At 35.8% G+C, this 18,904-nt stretch overlaps 1 protein-coding gene across 1 annotated transcript; it reads right to left on the reverse strand.

The window, feature by feature from the left end:
• Positions 1-814: 814 nt before the first annotated feature.
• On the reverse strand, positions 815-1,762 carry LOC107137864 (olfactory receptor 11G2-like). The gene has a single exon (XM_015480299.2). The coding sequence runs from the start codon at positions 1,748-1,750 to the stop codon at positions 815-817; it is 936 nt and encodes a 311-aa protein (XP_015335785.1). The 5' UTR covers positions 1,751-1,762.
• Between the last annotated feature and the right edge of the window lie 17,142 nt (positions 1,763-18,904).

The raw sequence follows: 18,904 nt of genomic DNA on the forward strand, positions 1-18,904 counted from the left end.
CACAGTGGGATAGGACCTCTACTTTCGCCTGCATTGTTTTATAAAACATAAGGGGGAACTGTGGTGAGCCATTCTAATTAGACCGTGGCCGCCATTAGAAGATGGCGCCGGCTTCCACTGTGGCCTGTGATAAACAACTCCTAATATGGAGAATTGGCACGCAATCCCTTACCACCCTATGAGAAAGGTCCACGTGGCAGTTTAAGATTGGTATGCTGGAGGCTTTATTAGGCTGTGCTTGGGCGCTCGGGGTCGGGTCACAAGAAGATGATACATGAATCAAGGCCTGAATAAACTGCTGAAAGAAGAATCCTGTGTCGTGTTTTCCCTTGCTGGCGAGGGGTCGTGGCAAGTCAGAGAGTTCAAGGAGTACAGAAATTGTGGTCAAAACCTGCTAAGCTTGCCGCTGTGGAAACAGTCCAGGCTTGTAGCTGAATCCCAGAAAAGCTATGTTCCTAGAGTAAGGGGAATAATTTAGGCATAAGACCTCAACTAATTCATTTTACGAACACCTAAGAACAATCCTTAAATGGGATCCAAACAATATGCTTCTACTCTATTTGTTATAAGGATTGGAGTTACTATGTTCATTGCCTTAGTCATGTTTAAAATACAAAGTCTAGCATTTGGTAAAAAAAAATTAAAGCAGCTAAGCAACAGAATAAATGGTCAAGATTTATGGAACCATGCCATAGGGGTTACAGGTTTTGGTCAATATTAATATGCATATTATCTGAATAAATACAAATTTTTAAAAAATCTGTAAAAGTTAAGTACAAGTTTATTGCTCAGGGGTGTTTTTGATTAATACTTTTTATGTTCCTAGAAATTTCTGCAGAGCTTTTTTCATGTCTTTGTTCCTAAGACTATATATCACAGGGTTAAGGAGTGGGGTCAGAACAGAATAAAACAGAGTCACAATCTTCTGCATCCCAGCTTCATGCTCAGAAGTTGGGCTTCCGTACATGACCAGTACTGAGCCATAGAAGAGTGAGACCACAGCCAGGTGAGACCCACAGGTGGAGAAGGCCTTTCTTTTTCCAGCTGCTGATGGGACCTTCAATACAGCTCTGAGGACAAGAATATAAGACCCCATGATGAAGAGAAAGGGGATAACAAGAGGCAGAGGACTTAAGGAGGAGAAGACAAGTTCTATTAAAAGAGCTCTTTGGCAAGTGAGTGCTAGAAGAGGACCTGGATCACAGAGGAAGTGGTCAATAGTCCTGGATCCACAGAAGGACATTTGGGAAATGATGATGATGGGAATCAAGAACCAGAGAAAACCAAGAACCCAGCAGCTGACCACAAGATTGGTGCAAAGATGTCTCGTCATAATGGTTGGATAGCGTAGGGGCCTGCAGATAGCAAGGTACCTATCAAATGCCATAACCGCGAGAAAGAAGCATTCTGTAGAACCCAAGGAGAAGAAGAAATAGAACTGCAGGAAGCACCCAGTGAAGGAGATGACATTGGTGTCAGACAGGAAGTTGGCCAACATGTTGGGGACTGTAGAGGTGACATACCAGATCTCTAGGAAGGAGAAGTTGGCCAGCAGGATATACATAGGGGTGTGGAGTCTCTGATCCCAGCGCACAGCACAGATGATGGAACCATTGCCCATGAGGGTCAGGAGGTAGACAGTGGAGAAGAGCACGAAGAGGAAGATCTGCTTTTCCCTGGGTCCAGGGAAGCCCAGGAGGATGAAGCCAGTGATGGTGCTGGAGTTACTGAGGAAGCTGAAGGTTTTCATGTGTCTGTGAGCTGTAAAATCACACACAATTACCAAACAATAGTGCAAAGACAAATTAAAACCCAGATTTTTTTGTGTGTGTGTGCTGGGGATCGAACCCAGGGCCTTGTGCATGCAAGGCAAGACTCTACCTACTGAGCTGTATCCCCAGCCACCCCAAATATGTTTTTAAGTCATCTTCATAATTGCAATTAATATTTATACAGCAGTAGGTAGATTTTTTCCTCTATTCCTGAAATAATGTCCTGTTTGATTATAGATGTTGATCTGTGAAAGACACCAGAAGTCAGTGAGTATCAGTGTATAGACACAGAAATTTCTTTATTAGGAAATGTATGGAACATATGTAGTAAATAAAATATAGTTTAATGAATTATTATAAAAAAAACACCATTGTAACTACCACTGAGGTCAAGAAATAGCATATCACTTACACATGGACTCTCCCTTCGTGCTTCATGTCAATCATTATCTCAGCCTCTCTGCTCTAGTTTTTTTTAAAAAAATATATTTTTAAGCAGTAGATGGGCACAATAGCTTTATTTTATTTATTTACTTCAACTATTTTTTTTGTGGTGGTAGGGATTGAACCCAGGGCCTTGTACATGCAAGGCAAACACTCTACCAACTGAGCTATATCCCCAGCCTTTATTTATTTATTTTTATGTGGTGCTAAGAATTGAATTCAGTACCTCACACATGCTAGGCAAGACTCTTCTTTCCTTATGTTGGTTACTTCCTTGTTTTTGTGTATAATTTATAAACCAAGTATATATTCTTTTTCTTTCTTCTGGTGATGTATTGCTGGGTACTTCTCTTCTTGGAAGTACTTTTTCTTTTTTTAGAGTAGATGGTTATATGAAATCTGTTCCATTCATTCATTCCCAAGAGAGACTATTTCAGGAGTGATAAAGAAAATTGTCCCCAAGCATGGTTTAGGAGAACACTTGAATGCAGGATGTAATTTACAGTTACTCTGGGAAATTCATCTTGATAAGCCCTGTGATCAACCCTGTGATTTAAACCAGGTATTTCCTTGTTGTACCTGCTGCTTTTCTCATATGCTTCTACCAAGAAAGAGTTCTTTGAGTTGGCTCACTCAGGAGCATCTTCCTGAGCAGTAAGAAGCAAATAATACTTTGCCATGGGCTTCATGTCAATTTACTTGGGAAGTTACTCTACTAGAATGATTGGGAATTAACTAAATGTTTGCACCTAGAAAATTCCCAATAAGTGTTCATAAAATTAATGAATAACTGTACTCCCTCAATTCCCAGAGAGATACATCTATTTGGGGCAAAGCTGATTCATATTGTATAGTGGTAGAAGAGGGGATCCTTGGGACAATTTGGAATCCCCCCTCCTTTTTTTGGGAGATAGTTAAGTAGCTTGTTGTTTCATGCTATTGGTAATGTACCTGACCAATTTCAGGAGTAAAGTTTCAAGTTGATTTTAGGAAGTAGCTGCCTCTCACTTAGGTTAAAACAGTTCTTCAGCTCTTGAGGTTAGGTGCAGCCAGGAGGTAGAATCAGTCTTAATTTGTTGAAACAGATTTTTGATTTTGTGTGTTGGGAATGTCTGAGTGGTTCTTATTCCATTTATACCGACTGTGGAACCTGTCATTATTGATCTAATGTTAAAGTTTAGCAGGCAACTTGAAGAAAAAAATGTTCATTTTTTTTTTGATCCTTCTCCCCACTACTGCTTGGGAGCACAAGACAGAATGACTCTGGGTAATTATACTTCTCATAGTGGCTTGCTTTATATTTTCTAGTTAAAAAACCCAACAACCTTTGTTACATAATCCTGTACTCAGTTCTTGATCTTTATTATTATAATCTTTTATAAATAAGACATGCAGTAGAAACATGAACATATGTATTTTTTCATTGTCTGGAATATAGCATCAATTAATCAATCATAAAGTATCTTGAAAGATAGCATAGTTATCCAAGGAGTCTAACAATAATCTATTTTGAATGTTGAAAAACAGTAAGGCTTTCCTGAATAAATGGCACATAGTGATGAGAGAGACTGTTGATTACAGTGTATTTTTTTTGGAAGGGGACTAGCAAAATGATTAATATTTTGGATCTTGTATAATGTTTAAAAAATTGTTCCTCTCCTACCTAGATATAGTTCTAGATTTTATCTGACTTCTATGAGAGTTGGACTCATGTGTCCAATAAAATTTTCCAAGATGCTGCTGGTTCATGTCTTAATTTATATTACTTCAGTCCTTTTAATGCCTGAACTGTGAGAGGAATAGGTCCTGGGCCTTGTACCACAGACTTATATTTTTTAAGTCCTCTTTCAGCTCTGATTTTAAGGACATGTGATCAGGAACTGAGACTAGGTTCTAAACATTCATTTCCTTTGAAGATGAATTTAAACCATACATAAAAATATCTAATGTATTTTGCTGTGGGCTTTTCTGTTTTAGCATGAAAAATTTAAGAATATGTCCATATTTGAAGCAACTGTATAAGATAATGCTACTTTTTTGAATGGGGATATTAATGAATGTTGGAGCCATGAGAATCTATTAACTGCCAATTAATGGAAGGAGTGATTCATGGGAACATTTACTATAAAAGATGTAGGTGACTTTTGTATTTTAAGTTACATAAATTTAAAAAAATCCTTTTTTAAAGATCTATAGCTTTAGTAACACTGAAGAGAAAAAGTCACTGCTCAGTTCTTTGTAAATCAAAAGTTACTAATTACAATTAGGCATTTTTAATTAAGGCATTTTTCAGGATGTCTCTAAAAGGTTATATTTTGAAATAATAACTTTGCTCATTATTTCAAATTTTTTTCTGTACCAAATGATTTTGTTAATGTTCAAGAACTTCTTCCCTCTGGTTTTCCAACTGTCATCCTAATGGAAAACAAACTCCTCAAATAAAGAGCTCTAATGGTATAAATATTATTTATTTTATATTTTTAAAATAAAAATTTAATAAAAATTATATTTTCAAATAAAAAGATTTTTTAAATTATCCTTTTTAAAAAATGTTTTTTGCAGTACTGGGGATTGAGCCCAGGGCCTTATACATTCTTGGCAAATGCTCAACCACTGAGATGCATTCCCAGTACCAGTGGAGCCTATTATAAGGTTTCTTTTAATTATCCAATTCACTGGCAGGTCTTGCTGCTTCTGTGACCAAAATGTGACTCCTACACTTCTCTTTTTATTTCCTACTGTCATGTCCTAAATTCAGATTATCATTCTTTCCCCCTAATTCCTGCAGTAGCATCCTAACAGAGATCCCCTTCCTATTTTTGTTCCTCTACATTTTATGTTCCAAGTAGCAGTAGATTCCTCTTTACAAACTGAGAAAACAGTTATGTTAGACCTTTGAATGAAACCCCTTTCTCTCAGAGTAATTCCTTGTCAGAAAATCTTACACAACTGTTTAGAGAACAGGAAAGAGCTAGAAACCATTCTGGGTGGGCCAACACCATTTTATGCTCAACATGGCATATTCAGCCGGATGGCATTGCTCCTCACCTTTTATTACCTATTCTCTCTGTGAAGAAGTAACTATGATGTTTACCTGCCACGAGTCAGAACAGAAGCTGTCAACAAAACAAAACAAAACAAAACAAAACAAAAACAAACCATATAAAACAAAAGTCCACGCTGCAGATGTTTCTCAGTGGTAGAGCACTTGCCTAGTATGTGTGATGTCCTGGGTTCCATGCCCAACACTGCAGAAAAACCAAATCAAACCAAACCAAACCCATAACATGTCTAGCCAATTCACTGTGCATCTGCTACACTGTGAATATGTGTACCATGTTGCATTTATGGATCCAGGTGGCCTGGACTATAGACTAACAGCCACCAGCCACCATTGACTTTTTTTTTTTTTAATGGGGAGAGGATTGTCTACTTGCTAAATTAGTCAATCCCAGAAAAGTTGAAATAGACTATGCTGAGTGAGGCAGCTGTGTCATACATGGTGTGTGAGGAGGGCACATCTTGGATATACTAAATTTCTCCCAAGTTTCAGTACAGTAAAAGTCTTGGTACCTGACTCTGTGAATTCCCCCATATACAGTCAGTCCAGAGAAGACTCATGACAATGCAGTTTCCTCTGGTAGCTAGTTTGCAGATTCAGTAAGGGGACGACCTTGTCTGTGACACTGGGCAGCTGGTTTCTAGAAAATACCTACAAAAAGGAACTTTGTCTAGATTGGGACAATATTGGGCAGCTGTGTTTAACAAAAAAGCCTGAATTTAGAGACAAATGCTTTCTTTACCAATCACAAGAAGTTAATGTATATTATATTTAGGTATAAAATAGGTGTAATTGTGTCCATATGTCACAATGAATCTGCTTACATTTGTGATTATAATGCAGCAATTAAAATAATAATACAATAATATGAAGAGAAGGACAATCACCAGAGTAGAGCAAGCAGATTGCGGGGAGGGAGGAGAGGGAAAGGGAAGGCACTGGGGAACAAGCTTAATCAAATTGTTATGTGTGTGTGAAATATGGTATGATGAATCCCAATATTGTGCATTATTGCAATGTACCAATAAAAGAGGGCATAATCATGTCTTTTAAAAGGGGCTAGCATAAAGATTCTGAAAGACAAAATATGTCTTTTTGCACCTTGAGCAGTGCCTGACCAGTAAGGGTTTAAGAAGCCAGGCTCACTGGTGCACAACTGTAATCCCAGCTGCTGGAAGGGCTGAGGCAGAAGGATGGTACGTTCAAGATCAGCCTGGGCAACTTAGTGACACCCTATCTCAAAAATATAAAAAAGGGGCTGGGATGTAGCCCAGATGTAGAACACACCCCGGATTTAATCCCTAGTATTGACAAAAAAAAAAAAAAAGAAGAAGAAGAAAGAAAAAGAGTTTAAGAAATATTGATTGTATGTATATAACCATAGTAAATTTAGAGAACTGTGGGTTAAGAATACTAGATTCTGCAACTATATGATTATTTTTTTTACTCTTCTAAACATGACATCATTTTCTTACCTGTATCAGCAGAGGAAATCCCAAACTGAAGCCTCTCAGAAGTTTTCTTTGAGAGCAATGATGATCTTTTTAGGCATAACCAGGAGGAGAGACAAGGTCATGATTGTGATATGTATCCTTGATTTTGTTGACCAAAGGGTGGAGGTTTAATAAGCAGAGCTTGTCAGGCAGTAAGTTAGCTTGTTTCTCCTGATCCTTGAGGATACATTTAATGGTTCTCAAAGGAGAAGAGTGTCAAGAGACACCTCTGTGCTTATTCTTATTATTTTCTTCCCTTGGGGCATGTCTTAATTTCCTTTCTTTAAAATTTTGTTTTTCCTATATAAGTTAAAATATAGTATTTTTGCTTACTTCAAACATCTCACAGATATAATGAAGTATTGATAAACCAATCACTTGATTAATTTACTAATCAACCAATGAACAATACTATCTGTAATTCTTCTATGTGTGTTTACCTTGAGGCCAAGGATAATCTTGTAAATTTGAAGTGGGGAAAAGCAGCCCTAGATAACCAATCACAGAGAGGCCTTAGAGGTATTTCGGCTGGTTTGAAACTGGTTCTAGCTAGGTTTGAAACTAGCTAGGCTGTGCTATATTCTCTTGTTGGACATAAACAATCTTACAGGATACAGCCTCAATCAAGGAATCTGATGTATTTGAATTGTCTCTAGCTTTTAGTTATTATAAATAAAAGTGCTAGCAACTTTTGTATACAAATTTTTGTATGAAGTCTTTTTTTCTTTGTCTTGTATAAATAGCTAGGAGTGAAATAATTATATCAAATGGTGGATGCATGCTTAACTTTTTAAGAAACTTCCAAACTGTTTTCCAAAGTTGTAACATTTGAAATTTCCAGCAAAAATGAGAATTCATACCCCATTTGAATCAAATGTATGATATGTCAAGATCATTGTATTGTCTCGAGCAACTAATAAAAAATAAAAATAAAAAAAAAGAAATTTCCAGCAGCAGCATATGAGAGCTCCAATTTTTTAAATATTGTCACCAACATTTGTGTGGTCAGTCCTTTTAATTTTAGTCATTCTAGAATGTCTATACTGGTTTCTCATTGTGATTTTAATTTGTATTTCCCTAATGATTACTGATATTGAACATGTTTTTATTTTTATTTATTTGCTATGTGTTTATCTTTCATTGAACATCTGTTCAAATCTTTTGCCATTTTAAATTAGACCACGAGTTGTCTTTTCCCCCTTGTATATATTTAAGGTGTGCAACATGTTTTTATGTACTCATACAGAGTTAAATGACAACTACTATCAAGCAAAGGAACATATCCATCATCGAACAGTTACTTTTTTGTGTGTTTGACCAAAACACCTAAAATCTATTCTCTTGGAAGTGGTTTCCAGTATCAGGTGTATCCACAGGACACTAATTAAAAAAACAAACGCAAACTGTAAATCAATTGAAGAAGTATCAGTGGAGTGGAGGAAGGGAGGGGATTGAGGGAGAAGTGCTGGGGATGAATCCTAGCAGGTTGGGTTCCATGCTTTTGTGATTATGTCTAGGTGTGTCCTGGTATTGCATTGAAACTAAAAAAAAAAGGAAAATTTCTATTATATGATAAATGTTATATACTAGCCTTCATGCTGTACATGGATCTATGAACTTATTCATCCTTCATAACTGCAGTGCATACTGTTTGTCTTATATCTCCCCATTGCTACACCCCGATTGCCTCTGGTAGCCACTGTTCTACTGTTGTTCTATGTATTTCATCCGTTTGGATGCCATATATAAGAGAGACCAGGCAGTATTTTACTTTCTGTTTGTGATTTATTTCACCGATCATAATGTCCTCCAAGTTTAACATGTTGTTGCAAATGGCAAGATCACCTTTTGTAAAGCTAATATTTTTATATAATTGAAACTAAATATATACATGTATTTCACTAGTCATATGCCAATGACAAGGTGCATTTTCTGATTACCTATATTTGAGTGTTCTTTATATATTCTGGATGCAAGTCCTTCAACAATTTTGGAACATTTTTTTCCCTTGTCTGTGACTTGTCTTTTCATTCTCTTAACAATGCTTTACCATCGGACATAACAACCAGTGTAACTCCACATCATGTACAACCACAAGAATGGGAAGTTATACTCCATGTATGTATAATATGTCAAATTATATTTTACTGTTATGTATAACTAAAAAAACAAATAAAAATAAAAAAACAATGTTTTTCCGAGAATAGATGTTTGTAATTTTGATGGAGTTTATTATGAGTTTGTCCTGTTATGAACTGTGCTTTTGTTCTTGTATCTAAGACATCTTTTCTTAAGCCTGAGTCACAAGAATTTCCCATCTACTTCTTGTAGGGGCTTATAGTTTTAATTTCATGATTGATTTTGAGTTGATCTTTGTGCAATTTGTGGGGTGTTGCAATATTAAAATCCAATTTTAGGGTGTTTGGATATACAATTATTTAAGCATCATTTATTAAAAATTCTTACCATTATATACACTGAATCAGTATTGAAGTTTTGTTGAAACTTAGTTCTCTCTATATATGGCTTTATTTCTAGATTCTGTTCTGTTTCATTGATCTATTTTAAAATTTAATATTATTGCCATATCATTTTGATTAATGTAGCTTTATAATAAGTTTTTAAATCAGGTAGTATTAGTCTTACAGCTTTGTTTTGTCTAGCTTAGGTTCTTTACATTTCTGTATGAATTTTAAAATTAGCCTGATAATTTATATGAAAATGCCTCCTAGGAATTTTATTTGGGATTGCATTGAATCCATAAAACATCTTTGAGAGATTTCGTATCTTACAATATTGATGTCATTTATTGTATTTATTTAATTGTACCAACTAACACTTTCAGTATGGTGTTGAACAGAAGTGGTGAGAGCAGACCATTTCTGATTTTCAGGAGAAAGCATGCATTTTCGCCATTAAATATTATAGGTTTTGAAGATGATCTTTACAAATCAAAGTAGTTTTTGTCTATACCTAGTTTGCTAAGAACTTTCATCTGGAATGGATGTTGGTTAGAATATAGTTTAATATGCACAGGCATGTTACATGTTACCTAGATTTTTATGTGTCAACTCAGGTATTAAATACAACCTAACAGGGTTTTTTTTGTGGGGAAATAACATCAAATTTCAAATAATCCAGTTCTGAGAAAGGTTCTGAAAAATTTGTAATTCTTAGTTGAGAATTTCCTATGTCTTAGATCATTTGAATTATTGTAACAAGTTACCATAACTGGGTGGCTTAAATAACAGAAATTTGTTACTTACAGTTCTGAAGTCTTAAGAGCAAGTAAGTGACAGCAGATGCTGAGTCTGGGGAAGGCTCACTCTCTGGTTCATAGATGGCAACTATGATTAGTTGATCATGAGCCTTTTAAATGTTCACTTGGATGAACATGTAGGTAGGTTTTAAGTTTATTCTTAGAACATTTTGAGGTATACTTCTGGATTAAAGAAGATCAACAGAGACTCATATTTGGACCATAATTCTTAAATCTGGGAAGTATTGCTTGTTAAGTGGTACTTCTCCCCCAAATTTTCGAATTCTGTGGAGGGATGCTACAAGAAGCAACTCTCTTTCTCTCCATCTCTTTCTCTGTCTCTTTTTCTATTATACTCTCTTTATATAATCTCTCTCTATATAAGGTATTATAATATTTTTGAAGACCACCTTTCATTGTATTTGTTTCTATAGTATCAATTTCCATGAGAAAATATTTTGAAACCAGTAGCCAGTAACAATTTAGTTTCCCCTGAGGAACACATTTGTTTTCTTATTACAGCGAATAATTATCATATAAAAGATAATGTTTTCAACTTTCTCACTTTGCTGTAAAGGAAGTTCATACCTTTGCACATTGCTGGTGATATAAATTAGTACTCTTCTTATGGAAAACAGCATGGAGGTTCCTCAAAAACTTAAAAACTTGCTGGGTGCATTTGTGCATGCTTGTAGTCCCAGTGGCTCAGGAGGCTGAGATCGGAGGATTGTGAGTTCAAAGATAGCCTCAGCAACGGCAAGGTGCTAAGCAACCCAGTGAGACCCTGTCTCTAAAAAAATACATAATAGGGCTGGGGATGTGGCTCAGTGGCCAAGAGCCCCCTGAGTTAAAAAAAAAACTTAAAAACTTGAAGTACCATGTAATCCTGCAGTCCCCCTCCAGGGTATATATCCAAAGGAATTGAAATCAGTATGTCAAAGAGATGTCTGTGCTCCCCTGGTTATTGTAGCACTATTTACAATAAACAAGAAATGAAAATAATTTAAATATCCATCAGCTTATAAATAAAGAAAATGTAGTATATTTTCACAGTAGAATGTTATTTAGCCACAAAAGCAAGAAATCCTATTATTTGTAACAGCCTAGATGGAAGTGGAGATCATTATGTTAAGAGAAGTGCACCAAGTGCAAGAAGACAAGCATCTTATGCAAGTGTGAAATCTAAAAGTTGATTGCATAGACCTTGAGAGTACAGTACCAGAGCTCAAGGAGACTAGGAGGTGGAAAAGTTGGGGGAAGATTCACCAAAGGGTACTAAGTCATAGATAGGAGCAAAAAGTTCTGGTGTGTTATTGTACAGTAGAGTAACTATGGGTAATGATAATGTACTATGTATTTTAAGCTGAAAGAAAAAAATTTCAAACATTTTCATCATAAATAAATAATTAAGGTATGAGGAGATGGATCATGTATAATCTGATTTAAACTTTAGACAATGAATACATGTATTGAAGTGTCACATGGTACCCCATTAATATGTGTAATTTTTACGCTTTTATGTATTAATTAAACAATAACTTCAATTAAAAAGGAAAAAAGGGAGTTTATAATACTTTCAGGTATTGACATTAATAATAGCATAACATCTTATAATCTGCAAAAATTCCTTTTATATTTAAAAATTCATATTTTTTTTGTTTTTGTTAGATTATTTTTTTTGTGGTAAATCTAGATTTTTAAAAGTAATTTTATTTATTTATATAATACAGCAGAATATTTTCAATTCTTATTACACATATAGAGCACAATTTTTCGTATCTCTGGTTGTATACAAAGTATATTCACACCAGTTCGTGTCTTCATACCTGTACTTTGGATAATAATGACCATCAGTTTCCACCACCATTTCTAACCCCATGCCCCCTCCCTTCCCCTCCAACCTCTCTGCCCTATCTAAAGTTCCTCTAATCTTCTCGTGCTCCCCATCCCTACCCCACTATGAATCAGTCTCCTTATATCAGAGAAAGCATTTGGAATTTGTTTTTTTTGGGATTGGCTAACTTCACTTAGCATTATCTTCTCCAATTCCATCCATTTCCTGCAAATGCCATGATTTTATTCTCTTAATGCTGAGTAATATTACATTGTGTATATATGCCATATATTTTTTATCCATTCATCTATTGAAGGGCATCTAGGTTGGCTCCACAGTTTAGCTATTGTGAATTGTGCTGCTATAAACACTGAAGTGGCTCTATTCCTGAAGTATGCTGTTTTTAAGTCCTTTGGGTATAGACCGAGGAGAGGGATAGCTGCGTCAAATGGTGGCTCCATTCCCAATTTTCCAAGAAATCTCCATACTGCATTCCATATTGGCTGCACCAATTTGCAGTCCCACCAGTAGCGAATGAGTGTACCATTTCCCCCACATCTTCGCCAATACTTATTGTTGTTTGTATTCGTAATAGCTGCCATTGTAATTGGAGTGAGATGAAATCTTAGAGTAGTTTTGATTTGCATTTATCTAATTGCTAGCAATGGTGAATACTTTTTTATGTATTTGTTGATTGATTGTATATCATCTTTTGAGAAGTGTCTCTTTGGGTCCTTGGCCCATTTATAGATTGGGTTATTTATTTTTTTGTGCTTAGCTTTTTGAGTTCTTTATATACCCTAGAGATTAGTGCTCTATCTGATGTATGAGAGGTAAAGATTTGCTTCCAAAATGTAGGCTCGCTCTTCACCTAACAGATTGTTCCTTTTGCTGAGAAGAAACATTTTAGTTTGAGTCTGTCCCATTTATTGATTCTTGATTTTAATTCTTGCACCAAAGGAGTCTTATTAAGGAAGTTGGAGCCTAATCCCACATGATGGAGATTAGGGCCTACTTTTTCTTTTATTAGACGCAGAGTCTCTGGTTTTATTCCTAGGTCCTTGATCCATTTTTTTAAATACCTTTACTTTATTCTATATTTATATGGTGCTGAGGATCGAACCCAGGGCCTCACGCATGCCAGGCGAGTGTGCTACCACTTGAGCCACATCCTGAGCCCCAGTCCTTGATCCATTTTGAGTTGAATTTTGTGCATGGAGAGTGATAGAGGTTTACTTTCATTTTGTTGTATATCGATTTCCAGTTTTCCCAGCACCATTTGTTGAAGAGGCTATCTTTTCTCTTATGCATGTTTTTGGTGCCTTGTCTCATATAAGATAATTGTAGTTTTGTGGATTAGTCTCTGTGTCCTCTATTCTGTTCCATTGGTCTACCAGTCTGTTTTGGTGCCAATACCATGCTGTTTTTGTTACTATTGCTCTGCAGTATAGTTTAAGTCTGGTACAGTGTGATGCCATCTGCTTTACTCTTCCTGCTAAGGATTGCTTTAGCTATTCTTATTTTTCCATATGAATTTCATGATTGCTTTTTCTATTTCTATGAGGAATGTCATTGGGATTTTGACTGGAATTGCATTAAATCTGTGTAGTGCATTTGGTATTATGGTCATTTTGATAATATTAATTCTGCCTTTCCAAGAGCAAGGTAGATTTTTTTCATCTTCTAAGGTCTTACTTGATTTCTTTCTTTAGGGTTCTGTAATTTTCATTATATAGATCTTTTACCTATTTTGTTAAGTTGATTCCCGAGTATTTAATTTTTATTGAGACTATTGTAAATGGGATAGTTTTCCTCATTTCCCTCTCAGTGGATTTGACACTGATATACAGAAATGCCTTTGATTTATGGGTGTTGATTTTATATCCTGCTACTTTGCTGAATTCATTTAGTAGTTATAGAAGTTTTCTAGTGAAGCTGTTAGAGTCTTCTAGGTATAGAATCATATCATCAGCAAATAGTGACAATTTGCTTTCTTTTTTTGCTATCCATATCCCTTTAATTTATTTCATCTGTGTAATTGCTGTGGATAGTGTTTCAAGGACCATGTTAAATAGAAGTGGTAAAAGTGGGCATCCTTGTCTTATTCCAGTTTTTAGAGGGAATGCCTTCAATTTTTCTCCATTTAGAATGATTTTGGCCTGGGGCTTAGCATAGATAGCCTTAATGATGTTGAGATATGTTTCTGTTATCCCTAATTTTTCTAGTGTTGAACAAGAAGGGGTGCTGTATTTTGTTGAATGCTTTTTCTGCATCTATTGTTTCTTATCTTTATGTCTATTGATGTGATGATATTGATTTCCATATGTTGAACCAACCTTGCATCCCTGGGATGAATCCCTCTTGATCGTGGTGCACGATCTTTTTGATATGTTTTTTGTATTTGATTTGCCAGAATTTTATTGAGAATTTTTGCATCTATGCTCATTAGAGTTATTGGTCTGAAGTTTTCTTTTTTTTATGTGTCTTTGCCTGGTTTTGGAATCAAGGTGATATTGGCCTCATAGAATGAGTTTGGAAGTGCTCCCTGTTTTTCTATTTCCTGAAATAAATTGAATAAGTATTTGTACTAGTTCTTCTTTAAAGACCTTGTAGAACTCAGCTGTGTATTTATCTGGTCCTAGGCTTTTCTTGGTTGGTAGAGTTCTGATGGCATCTTCTATTTTGTCACTTGAAATTGATCTGTTTAAGTTGAGTATATCATCCTGATTCAATTTTGGCAAATCATATGACTCCAGATATTTGTAGATGCCTTTGATATTTTCTATTTTATTGGAGTCCAAGTTTTCAAAATAATTTCTAATTATCTTCTGTTTTTCTGTAGTGTCTGTTATGATATTTTCTTTTTCATCATGTATGTTAGTAATTTGAGTTTCCTCTCTCTTTTTGTTAGCATGGCTAAGGGTCTGTCAATTTAAAATAAAATTTTTCAAAGAATCAACTTTTTGTTCTGTCAATTTTTTAATTGTTTCTTTTGCTTCAATTTTATTGATTTGAGCTCTGATTTTAATTATTTCCTGTAATTCTACTGCTTTTGGTGTTGATTTGTTCTTTTTATAAGGCTTTGAGATGTAATGTTAAGTCATTTATTTGTTGACTTTTTTTTCTTTTAAGGAATGAACTTCATATAATGAACTTTCCTCTTAGAACTGCTTTCATAGTGTCCCAGAGATTTCAGTATGTTGTGTCTTTATTCTCATTGACCTCTAAAATTTTTTTTAATCTCCTCCATTGTTCATTCAGTAGCATATTATTTAGTCTCCAGATGTTGAAGTAGCTTTTATTTCTTATTTTATCTTTGATTTCTAATTTCATTCCATTGTGATCTGATAGAATGCAGGGTAGTATCTCTACTTTTTTTATATTTGCTAAGAGTTCTTCATGGCCTAGTATATGGTCTATTTTAGAGAAGGATCCATGTGATGCTAAGAAGAAAGTGTATTCTCTCATTGAAGGATGAAATATTCTATATATGTCAGTTAAGTCTAAACTATTGATTATATTATTGAGTTCTATAGTTTCTTTTGTTTTGAAGATCTATCTAGTGATGAAAGTCACCCACAATAATTGTGTTATGGTCTATTTGACTCTTGAACTTGAGAAGAGTTTGTTTGATAAACGTAAATGCTCCATTGTTTGGGGCATATATTCATAATTGTTAAGTCTTATTGGTGTATGGTTCCCTTGAGCAGTATGTAGTATCCTCCTTTATCCTTTTTGATTGACTTTAGCTTGAAGTTTACTTTATTTGATATGAGGATGGAAACCCCTGCTTGCTTCCATAGTTCATGTGAGTGGTATGATTTTTCCCAACCCTTCATCTTCAGACTGTGAATATATTTTCCTATGAGATGAATCTCCTGGAGGCAGCATATTGTTGGGTCTTTTTTTTTTTTTTTTGATCCAATCTGCTAGTCTCTGTCTTTCAATTGGTGAGTTTAGGCCATTAACATTCAAGGTTATTATTGAGACATGATTTGTATTCCCAGCCATTTTTGTTTATTTTTGGCATTTAACATGACTTGGTTTCTCCTCTGATTAGGTTTTTCTATAGTGTAATCCCTCCCTATGCTGATTTTAATCATTGTTTTTCATTTCCTCTTCTTGGAATACTTTGTTGAGGATGTTCTGTAGTGCAGGCTTTCTAGTTGTAAATTCTTTTATCTTTTGTTTATCATGGAAGGTTTTTAATTCATCATCAAATCTAAAGCTTAGTTTTGCTGGATGTAAGATTCTTGGTTGGCACCCATTTTCTTTCAGAACTTGGTATATGTTGTTCCATTATCTCCTGGCTTTGAGGATCTGGGTTGAAAAATCTGCTGAGATACAAATTGGTCTCCCTCTACACATGATCTGATTACTCTCTCTTGTGGTTTTTAAGATTCTATCCTTATTCTGTATGCTAGGCATTTTCATTGTAATATGCTTTATATATTTATATATTTAGATCTGTTGTAATTTTGTACATTTGGTGTCCTGTAAGCCTCTTGTATTTGGTTTTCCAATTTGTTCTTCATGCTTGGGAAATTTTCTAATATTATCTGATTGAAGAGATTGTACATTCCTTTGGTTTGAAACTCCGTGCCTTTCTCTATCCCAGTAACTCTTAGATTTGGTCTTTTGATGCTTTCCCATAATTCTTAGATGTTCTGTCATGGTTCTTTTAGCCCACAGCCAGCACAGGCTTTTTAGGTGAAGGTTCGGCTACGTGGGAAATCCAAAGGGAGTTTGAATTAAAGAGACAGACTCTAATTACCTTTAAACCAGCTCCAGGATGGCTTCTCGTACCCCCAGCCTCGAGCTACCCATTAAAGTAGCGAGGTTTACTAAAGAGGCTAGTGAGCAAGAGAGAACACGCCAGGGAGTGGACTTTTATTGGGGAACAAAAAGTTCTGGGGAAAATCCCTTCCAATGAAGATTAAGGGGAGTAGTATCCCAAGGTCAGGTGAGACAATTGGGTCTTCAGGGGCTTCAAGTGATCAGGCACGCCTCCACGCGGACAAGCCCTCAGACCTAAGAAGGGTGGGGAAAGCTCTAAACACAAAGATGTGTCTAAGTTCCTCTTGCCCAGCCGGGGAGGTAACTGGATCACATGCAAGGACTGGCTTCCCACAGTTTCTTATTATTTTCACTGTGTGATCAACTTTATTTTCCGGATTGTAAACTTTGTCCTCAGTATCTCATGTTCTTTCTTCCAACTGGCCTAGTCTGTTAGTTATGCTTTCTATTGAGTTTTTTATTTGGTTTATTGTATCCTTCATTTCAAGGATTTCAGATTTTTTTTTCAGAGTCTCTATCTCTTTCTTGAAGTAATCTTATTCTACCTATATTTGCTCTCTTATTTCTTTGTTGGAACCATCAATTTTTGCGTTTATTTGCTCATTTAGGTAATTCTTTAATTCACAGATCATTTTAATTATAAACCTTCTGAACTTTTTCTCTGACATCTCATCAACTTTGCTGTCCTAAGGTTCTGTAAATATAGTATTCTGGTTTGTTTGGGGCACTTTCCTCCCTTGTTTTTTCATGTTGTATATGTGTTTTCCTTTCTTGCTGTGTGGATCTGAGATTACAGTTTCTTCCCTATATTCTTGTAGTACCCATGCAGATTGTCTGTATCTCACCTTGATGTTGGTTGGGCTTCAAGACCCTGCTGGTGTCCCTCAATGGGTGCTACTGCATCTAAAGGTGGTGGTGGCAATAGTGGAGATAACTCGAGATAATAGTTGAGGTGCCCCAAGATGGAAGCAAAGTCTTACAGAGATGGCACTGAAAGGGTGGGCCTCACACTCTATTTGGGATGCCTGCTCTGAGATGCGGTTGCTTCCAGGCCCTGTCTGTTGTCAAAAAGTTAGGGGCTACTGCATGGGGAAGGCTATGGCGATGACTGCAGTGTCCCAAGATGGAAGTGGGTTAGGCTTAGGCTACCAGGTGTGTGTGAGGCAAACTCAAACCTACCCTGGACGTGGGTCCTGCGCAAGTGAGTGTGGTTGGATCTGGGCTGGCCTGGGCTCCTGTGGTAGTCTGCTGGTAGAAAGAGATGGTCCTGTGCCAGAGGCTGGGCTCTGGTGGGTGCCTGCTGGTGGAGGGATGGACCTGGGCCTACTGTCTTCTTTTCTTTTTTTGTGTGAGTTATGGTGTTTTTTTTTGTTGACTAGCTCTTTAATAGATTGAGTTAAAATGTAATGAAATAAAGTTATGTATAATTAAACATGTAAGTAAATTAGTTCTAAATTTATGAGAGTTTGAGCAAGTAGTAGGATTCTCATTTAGCCCTCCTCTTACTACATAGTGGATCAGACTCCCCGTGAAGTCATATAAAATGACCCAGAAGTTTGGACTGTCTGCTCTTGTCTACCTCTTGAGCCTCATATACCATTTCTTTCTGTATTGTCTAAACTAACTTTTTCTCATTCTTTGAAAATTGAAACTTACATTTGTATTTGCTTGGAACTTGATTTCCCGAGATCTTTTCATGGCTTCTTCCCTCACTTTGACATATCACCTCACAGGACTTTCTCTAACCATCCTGTCAAAATTGCTGGCTATCCTATTCTGACATTTTCTATGTGTATACATTCCTTAGTCTTTTTTTTACTATGTATGATTACTAAGATTACAGAGTTATGTATTTATCTATTTATAATCTATCTCCCTCAGGAGGCAGGGACTTTACCTTCGACACAGATGTCATTCTAGTGCATGTAACAGGGCATATGATGATTTATTGAATGAATAAACAAAGTACCTCAATCCCAGATATCAACTGACCAATTTATTTTTGACCAAATATTTGGGAAAAATCTCTTGGAAATAACATCATATTCCTCTGTGTCTGTCCTCATCTTGGTATTTAGAAACACTGTTTTTTTTCTTCTTTTTTTCTATGTGTACTTCTACCTTTACTGGGTTATGTGCTCAACTCAACTTTCCTTCACTTCAAATTAAGCCAAAAGTGTGATCCACTACTTACAAATTGTCTTTTAAATGTAAACTTATTCCTAGGTACTTAAATTATCTGGC

This window comes from Marmota marmota, unplaced genomic scaffold (assembly GCF_001458135.2).
Source record: "Marmota marmota marmota unplaced genomic scaffold, marMar, whole genome shotgun sequence".
NCBI classification, from domain to species: Eukaryota; Metazoa; Chordata; class Mammalia; order Rodentia; family Sciuridae; genus Marmota; species Marmota marmota.